General features: G+C 41.9%; 1 protein-coding gene across 1 annotated transcript; it reads right to left on the bottom strand.

Moving 5' to 3' along the window:
• Positions 1-4,228: 4,228 nt before the first annotated feature.
• On the bottom strand, positions 4,229-6,361 carry LOC126092929 (mucin-1-like). The gene is made up of 2 exons (XM_049908660.1): positions 6,317-6,361; positions 4,229-5,179 (listed from the first exon to the last, which is right to left on the bottom strand). The coding sequence occupies exons 1-2, from the start codon at positions 6,359-6,361 to the stop codon at positions 4,229-4,231; spliced, it is 996 nt and encodes a 331-aa protein (XP_049764617.1).
• Positions 6,362-8,004: the final 1,643 nt, after the last annotated feature.

Here is an 8,004-nt window from a genome sequence, read left to right as displayed (position 1 = left end):
AATAGACCACGCCGCTCGAACTGTCAACACAACTGGCACTGCTAAGAGTATCCTGCGACTTCCACATCGCTGACAACGGGTTATACACAATGCTGGTGACGACTATGAGGGTCAGTAAGACTTCGAAACGCGTATCTATTTTGTACGAGCTGTAAATAAATAGTTACGCATCACAGTTAAAATTCCATCCCTCGAAATAACACTTCCGTGAATACTTAGCTGGCAGAAGTGTTGTCCGATTCTGCCAGAACGTCAACAATAATAATTTGAAAAACTGTTTCGAGTTTGTCATCTATGTCTACTGCAGTATACAACTCATGGAAACGTTGCAGCACTGCGCTTTTGTTATAACAGTACCGTTATGTTGCGTCACTTCGTATCTTGTGTTCTTTTTTATTTTGTATTTTGTCCGCTCCCATGTTAGGATTAAGTGCTACAGGGACATATTTTCCCCTTGGATAATACTGTCACCTCTAGACCTCACCTCAAGATCTTCTAGTTTTCGTCTCTGCATTCACATATGCTTCCTCTATATTTATTAGTGATTATGTCTCGTGTGTCTTCGTACAATTCTCAGAGACACATGAAATAAAATGCTTCTCACTTTTATTGTAACCATATTGTCTTCCCAGTCTGCGTTGTTAGCATTTTGCATGCTCCATCCAACAGTTTAATCTGCGGGGATATTTCTTTAGGGTAGTGACGTAGGCCCCCGTGTTCCCACCACGTGTATTTCCTTGTCTCAGGCTAAGGCGGTATTTAATTTCTATTATGCTTTCCCACGAAAAGCTGTCGATTTTCGAAAAACGACTTTGGTAATATAAGTACAGTGGATGGAAAAATTTGTAGGCCACATTTCTGATGCAGTGATGTTAAATAATAAATCTTGTGAGATATAAATCTGATCTTTCCTTCTCGCAGAAAGACTATTCACTAAGGTGTATAATGGTAAGTCCGCATTTGTTGCCTCTCACGTGTCATTCAAACACGAATTTCTAACCATATATTCAAGTTCCACGCATCTATTTGAATTTGGCTTTTGATATTTTTTATAAACAACAGAGTTATAATCACCATCAAATACGTCGCTGGTCCACGTCGTTGTATAGGCCGCTGTGGAACAGAGTTAAAATCACCATCAAATACGACTCTGTTCGATGTCGTTGGGTCGGCCGCTGTGGCCGAGCGGATCTAGGCGCTTCAGTCCAGAACCGTGGTGCTGCTACGGCCACAGTTTCGAATCCTGCCTCGAGCATGGATGTGTGTGTTCCACTTAGGTTAGTTAGGCTGAAGTAGTTCTAAGTCTTGGGGACCGAGGACTTCAGATGTTAAGTCCGATAGTGCTTAGAGACATTGAACCATTTAAAGAATAGAAAAGTAGTACTAGCGAATGGGAGATAACGACATTTATAACGTGCGTATTCTGTTCTTCAATCGCCCTATGTATGTCAATTTAAGAATAGAATACTAGTGCTACGGAAGACGAGAAATAGAGTCATACATAACATTTGCATCCTACTCTTCAGTTGAACGGTGGATAAAGATCAGAATTCAGTATTGTGATTAACAACATGATGCTGATAACCCCTATTTCCCAAATCCCTATATGAAGAAAAACCATCTGAAATCACTACGGAACCCTCTACAACATCATTTTCAACTATTGTAACCAAATCTTCCTTCGTTCGATTGGGACCTACTTTAGAAATTACTTCGTCACATCTTGACCTCAAACTACAGCATCCCAAATAAATAATCCTACAGGAGGTTCCCCATGTTGTAGTTCCTTTTGCCAAAATGCTACTTGTCGATTTCGACTACAACACCCGGCCACCCAATTGCCCCCTCTACTTTAAATGTTCCCTACAAAAAGAGTACCAGTCTACAATTGTACGCTCACTCACACGACATTCATGCACGCACAGCCACACAGGATACCTCAAACACCAGCAGTATAAAATTTTTATGATATCCCTCAAGGCGAGCTTAGACTTCTCGATCCATGTTCCTCGTCTAATCGACCGCCACAACCGATGTTTGCTGCAGCGCCATACGAATAAGCCGTGGGTTCGGCGAGCGGGCACACTTGTCTGGTGCATATGTTCGTCCCACTCACGACTTCGAACTTAACCGGCAACAGGAACATACATTTGTAAAAATCGAGTCATGGCCATCATGTCTGAGCCCATAGCCTCCCTTAAATCATCCAGGTTCATTGGAATAAATAAATTTATACCTACAAACTGAAACGAAAAAGAAAAAAGTCACATAAAACGAAAAACAATCCGTCCAAATTATTTCAAATTCACTAAGAATGAAATTAAGTACCGAATGAATTGCAAAATACCAATTACTGAAATCAATGTAAACGAAAGAAATTTTGCGAATAACTAGCTCTGTCTTTTAAAACAACATTCACTTTTTTAAATATACAATGATGGCGCTTATCCGCAGCAGACAACTGATTTATTATCTATGGTTGGAAAGTAAAGACATTAATATCTATGAGCTGCCTAGGACGTCTCTGGTCAAAGCTGACTGGTTGCATCCCGTGTTTCAGTAGACCCTGCTGATCTGATGCCTTTATTGACGGTACTTCAGATAGAATTTGTCAGTGGCGTCAGTCGTTTACCCGTAAGAAGTGGTCAATGAGTCTCTGTTTCGTTTGCGGTTCAGTTGTGGTTGTACGTAATGTGAAGTGCCGGTTCAGTGCGGGGGCTGGAGCAATGGAATCAGTTCAACATTCATTTTGTCTACGCCAAGGTCACGGAGGTTTTTTCATATTACAGCTGATCACTTCTGCTGACGGTTAATTCGAGCGCATGCCTGAGTTTTACATTTTTCACAGCTTGACTTAAGTTTTTACCTAACATGGTTTTCGGGGATGGGGCGTACATTTCACTTCCGATGTGCAGAAAATTCTACTGTGTACCACTACGAAAGGAGTAACTGTAGAGGAGTTTCTATTTTTTAGTGCAATATGTTCGACTTTCCTTACTCGATACTTAAATTCGCAAGTATATATGTTAAATAGCTCTTTAAACATTAAATTTGGGGATTAGGAAGGCGTCAAGTGGAAACCTTGTTCGTTATAATGGGATAGTAGTTTTGTACACGAAAGCAATAGCGTGATTGACAACATTACATATGCCAGTAAAGAAGTAAAAAAATGTTATCAATATACTGTTGGACTACGACAAAATGGTGGTAACGTAAGAGTTAGAGCCCCTTATATTTCTCATCAAGGAATATGCGCAGCATCTCAGGAACAGACAACGAGGGACCGGCCACTGGAAGTTTGTAGGTAGGTACATCATTTACTGTCTGGTGTATATACGAAATTGTAGCGAGTACACCCAGTAATGTGTACTTTCAGTGGCTGGTACATTTTACGATATGTTTAGAATTTTAACGTGCAGGAAGGAGGATTTCTGGATTCACATGTACAATTGTTTAGATCTAACTGCGATATCAGCATGACCATATGAGCATAGAAAATGTATTGTCAGATCTTTGAACTCTGTCTGATGCCACCCGTTGTAAACAGCATTAATCGAAGTTTCTCGTATCAGTTCTTCATTCTATTAAGTGTGGTGGGGGTCCGCAGAATAATGATCCTGTACAACTATGGAATGTTTTGTTGTTTTGACGCAAGTATGCAGCACTCGTCAAATTCTGCTGGTGTCACCCGCAGAATCTTGCTGAACAAAACTGTGTGTGGGAGGAATGAGTTTTTTGATATACTTACGAATTACTCCAAAGGAAAACTAGCTGCTACGAAGTATTTAATCTAGGCACACACCAAGATTGTTTCAATTTGAATTTCATTCAAAACGTGATCGATCTGTGAAACTGTAATCCTGTGCTCCACTTTCCAACATCTCAGCACAATCATAGCCAGAAAAGAGATTTTTTATCTGTTTGTACAGTAGTCATAATACTCCATTCGTACCTCTCCCTTCTAAACAACAACGTTTTCTTTTCTTGTCAACTAACACTGCAGTAGAATTGTCAAATGTAAAAATACTTGGGATGAATTATGAAGTACTAGGAGGCTCTAATGTTATTATTACAGATTACATTAAAATGTATCCACACACATGTAAGTGTCGTGTCTGTACATGCATACATCAGCATAGTTAGAAATAGACACAGCATATAGCACATATAATTTCGTTTTTATTGAATCAAAAGTGTAATAAGAACAAATGATATATTTCACTGAAATTCAGCATCTTGCGACGCGAATCATGTTGTAGCTAGCAGCAGGACTGGTGACAGAACACGTGTTGTATCTGGCAGCAGGACTGGTGGCACAGCGTGTGCTGAACTGGGCAGCAGGACTTGTGACACTGTGTGTGATGAATCTGGCAGCAGGACTGGTGACACTGTGTGTGCTGAATCGGGCAGCAGGACTGGTGGCACAGCGTGTGCTGAATCGGGCAGCAGGACTGGTGACACAGCGTGTGCTGAATCTGGCAGCAGGACTGGTGACAGGGTGTGTGCTGTATCCAGCAGCAGGACTGGTGACACAGCGTGTGCTGTATCTGGCAACAGGTTTGGAGCCTTGACGGGTGTTGTATCGGGCAACAGGACTGGTGATAGGATGCATGCCGTAGCAGGCAATGGGGATGGCGGATGATATTTGTGTGGAGGCTGACGGCGATGCTTTGGACACCAACTGCTCTAAAGGTAATGAGGCTACACGTTTTGTGGTTAGATAGGCTGCTGGTGATGTAACTTCTGTTTTGCCTGGCGATGAGGCTCGACGAATTGCTCTCGTTGTGGGTGGCAACGCCACTTCAATTTTAGGTGCCGACGTCACTTGTGTCACGTCTGATGAGACATGTGTTGTAGATGGGGACGTGGCGGGAGATGCCATGTGTGTAGCAGCTGATGGTTCAAGTTGTGTTGTGGATGGCAATACGGCTGGAGACTCCAGTTGTGTTGTGGCCTCCTTGGCCACTCCTGTTGTGGCTGGTGACGCGGCTGGTGCAACCACTTGTGGTGCAGCTGGTCTTTCAACTGGTACTGCAGATGGTGACGCAGGTGGAGACGCCTCTTCTCTTGTGGCTTCTGCTGGCTCTCCTCCTGTGTCCGGCAACGTGGCTGGCGGTACCTGCAGTGTTGCAGTGGGCGACGTGGCTGGTGACGTCGCTGTTGTTGCTAATGGTGGCTCCTGTGAGAAAAAGGTATAATGGATATTGTTAAGATGTTGCTAAATGTGTTCCATGTGATTCAAATTGAGAGAATATCTATTCACAATAATTTAGATGATTAAAGTAACATTAGATATTGCCAGTTCTTTAGTACACCTATTCAGTACATATTTAAATCGAATTAAAGTGCGAATTATTTATCTGTCAATACAGTGACATTATAAATACTGTGAGATTATATTGGTGTATAAATTATTCTCGTGCATTTTCTTTATCCGGGAGGATCTTTAAGAGCTTGTTATACTGAATAGTAATCTAAACATTGCCTGTACCAGCAATCTGCTCTGTCGTCATATCTGCCACAGGTAGCCTCCAATCTCCAATGCTCTACAGTCGGCAAATGATTCCGACCGTTACGTACCGTGATGAGGAGAGGGCATCGAAGGTCTTATCGCCTACTGCACGTTTCACCGTCATTCAGCCTCCTTTCATAGCTCACGACTGCCAAACAAGTTAACCATTTATCAATGATTGTCCCTAAGCACCTGACACAGCAGACTAGCCGTTCTCAGAGACGCTGAAGTCAGTGCATTTCCGCAGTATCGACCCGTATCGTCGCTAGAATGATTTTTTCATTTATTTCTGCTCCGTTTAGATACCTTCATTAGCGCACCCCGTATCCCCAATCCCACGACGGAGCTTTCAATGTTGACATACACAATGCTGGCTCCTGTGAGAAAAAGATATAATGGATGATGTTAAGATGTTGCTAAATGTGTTCCATGTGTTACAAGTTGAGAGAAGATCTATCCACAATAATTTAGATGATTAAAGTAACATTAAATATTGCCAGTTCTTTGGTACATCTATTCAGTACATATTTAAATCGAATGAGAGTAAGAATTATTTATCTGTCAATATAGTGACATCATAAATACTGTGAGATTATATTGGCGTATAAATTATTCTCGTGCATTTTCTTTGTCTGGGTTGGATCTCTAAGAGCTTGTTATTCTGAAAAGTAATCTAAACATTTGCAAAAGTTTATCACTGCTCGACGTTCCATACAATGATACAGTCTCATTCACAACATGACGTTGTGATGTCTCCCAATCGCTCGATATGGACCATGCCTGTAAGCTCACTTCTGCACTTACGAGAAGAGACGCGAGGATGCGCATATCCACCTCGCAGGGTTTCATGGTGGTCTGTGTCCTACAAACTTATACTGACGATCCAAAATAATATGACCGAATATTTAATACGGTGTTGGGCCGCCTCAAGAATACAATACACAAGAGGTTCTCGATGTTGGGTATTAAATTATTGTGCCTGTACCAGCAATCTGCTCTGTCGTCATATCTGTCACAGGTAGCCTCCAATCCTGCTCTACAGTCCGCAAATGATTCCGACCGTTACATACCGTGATGAGGAGAGGACATCAAAGGTCTTATCACCTACCGCAGTTTTCACCGTCATTCAACCTCGTTTCACAGCTCACGACAGCCAAACAAGTTAACCATTTACCAATGATTGTCCCTAACCACCTGAAACAGCACACTACCCGTTCTCAGAGACGCTGAAGTCAGTGGATTTCCGTATTATCAACCCGTATTGTTGCTAGAATGGGCTTTTCATTTATTTCTGCTCCGTTTAGATACATTCATTAGCGCACCCCGTATTCCCAATCCCACTAGGGAGCTTTCAATGTTGACATACACAATGGGCATAATGTTTACGCTAATTAGAATAAAGCCACTATATAACATGCCACACTTACGTTTTCCTCATAATTTCCCACTATTATTCATGGTGTTTGGTTCCTTATTCGATTGATAAATATAGCAATACGTTTGACACCTTATGCGAGTGCCACTTTTTATTCCCATGGATGTATAATTACTAACCACTTAACATGAGAACAGAGAAACCCGCAACTGAAGAAAGCGACATTTCTTGACTCTTACAAATAACGGTAAAGTAGGTAACGCTCAGAACGTAGTCTAAAGGAAGCAGTAATTCAGAATACCACTTTTTATCTCAGCCACCAGCTAAGAAAGATTGCCAAGGTTTGACAAAATACCTAATAGTGATAGATGAAAATAGCGCTTTTAAATCAAGTAGTCTACTCAGAAGGCAGGCGCCACGGCGCCCCTCACCTCCATGCTGTCCAGTGGGTGGCCAGGGGCGGTCTTCTCCTCCGGCGGGTCGTCTGCCTCTCTCCCCTCCCCAGTGGTACAGCAGGGCAGCCACCGGCGAAACCGGCGAAACATCTTCTGCAGGAAAGAAACACACTAAATATTGTCCGACATTGTGTGTGAATGCAGTGCTCTTTCAACGCATCACACGTGGAGTAGACATTAACGAAAAGTTGTAACGGTTGTAATGTACCAGTCCAATTACACAGTTAGATGGGTCGATGGACAATTATTCTTTTAGGTAGCATGAAACAGTATTATGTGAACTTCAACTGGGATTATATTAAAGAAGGTATCTCGAGCCACCACCTACAACTTATTTATCTTGCACGTTTGCTTCGAAAGAAAAAACAGTTAGTGGATAGGCTTCAGTTCAGGAAAAATGTATGGAATTTTGATATAGCTTGATAATGCTTTATTAATTCTGCAGGAGAATCAGATTGTGAAGCTCTCTTAAATATATTAAAAATCATACACGTCTGATCTAATCTGGCCTGCGGGAACCTTGACAGGGAACTGAATAAATAACGGAGGAGTCACTGAAAGTCAGCAACGGCATTTGTTTTAGGATTAAATCTGAAAAATGGAAGCACACGCCAAACGTGTATTTAACAGGAAAACCTTAATTTACCGTGGCCTGTTTGTTG

The sequence above is a fragment of the Schistocerca cancellata genome, chromosome 7 (assembly GCF_023864275.1).
Source record: "Schistocerca cancellata isolate TAMUIC-IGC-003103 chromosome 7, iqSchCanc2.1, whole genome shotgun sequence".
Taxonomy (NCBI): Eukaryota; Metazoa; Arthropoda; class Insecta; order Orthoptera; family Acrididae; genus Schistocerca; species Schistocerca cancellata.
The sequence above is the reverse complement of the archived record's forward strand: the minus strand, read 5'-3'. Positions and strand labels throughout refer to the sequence as shown.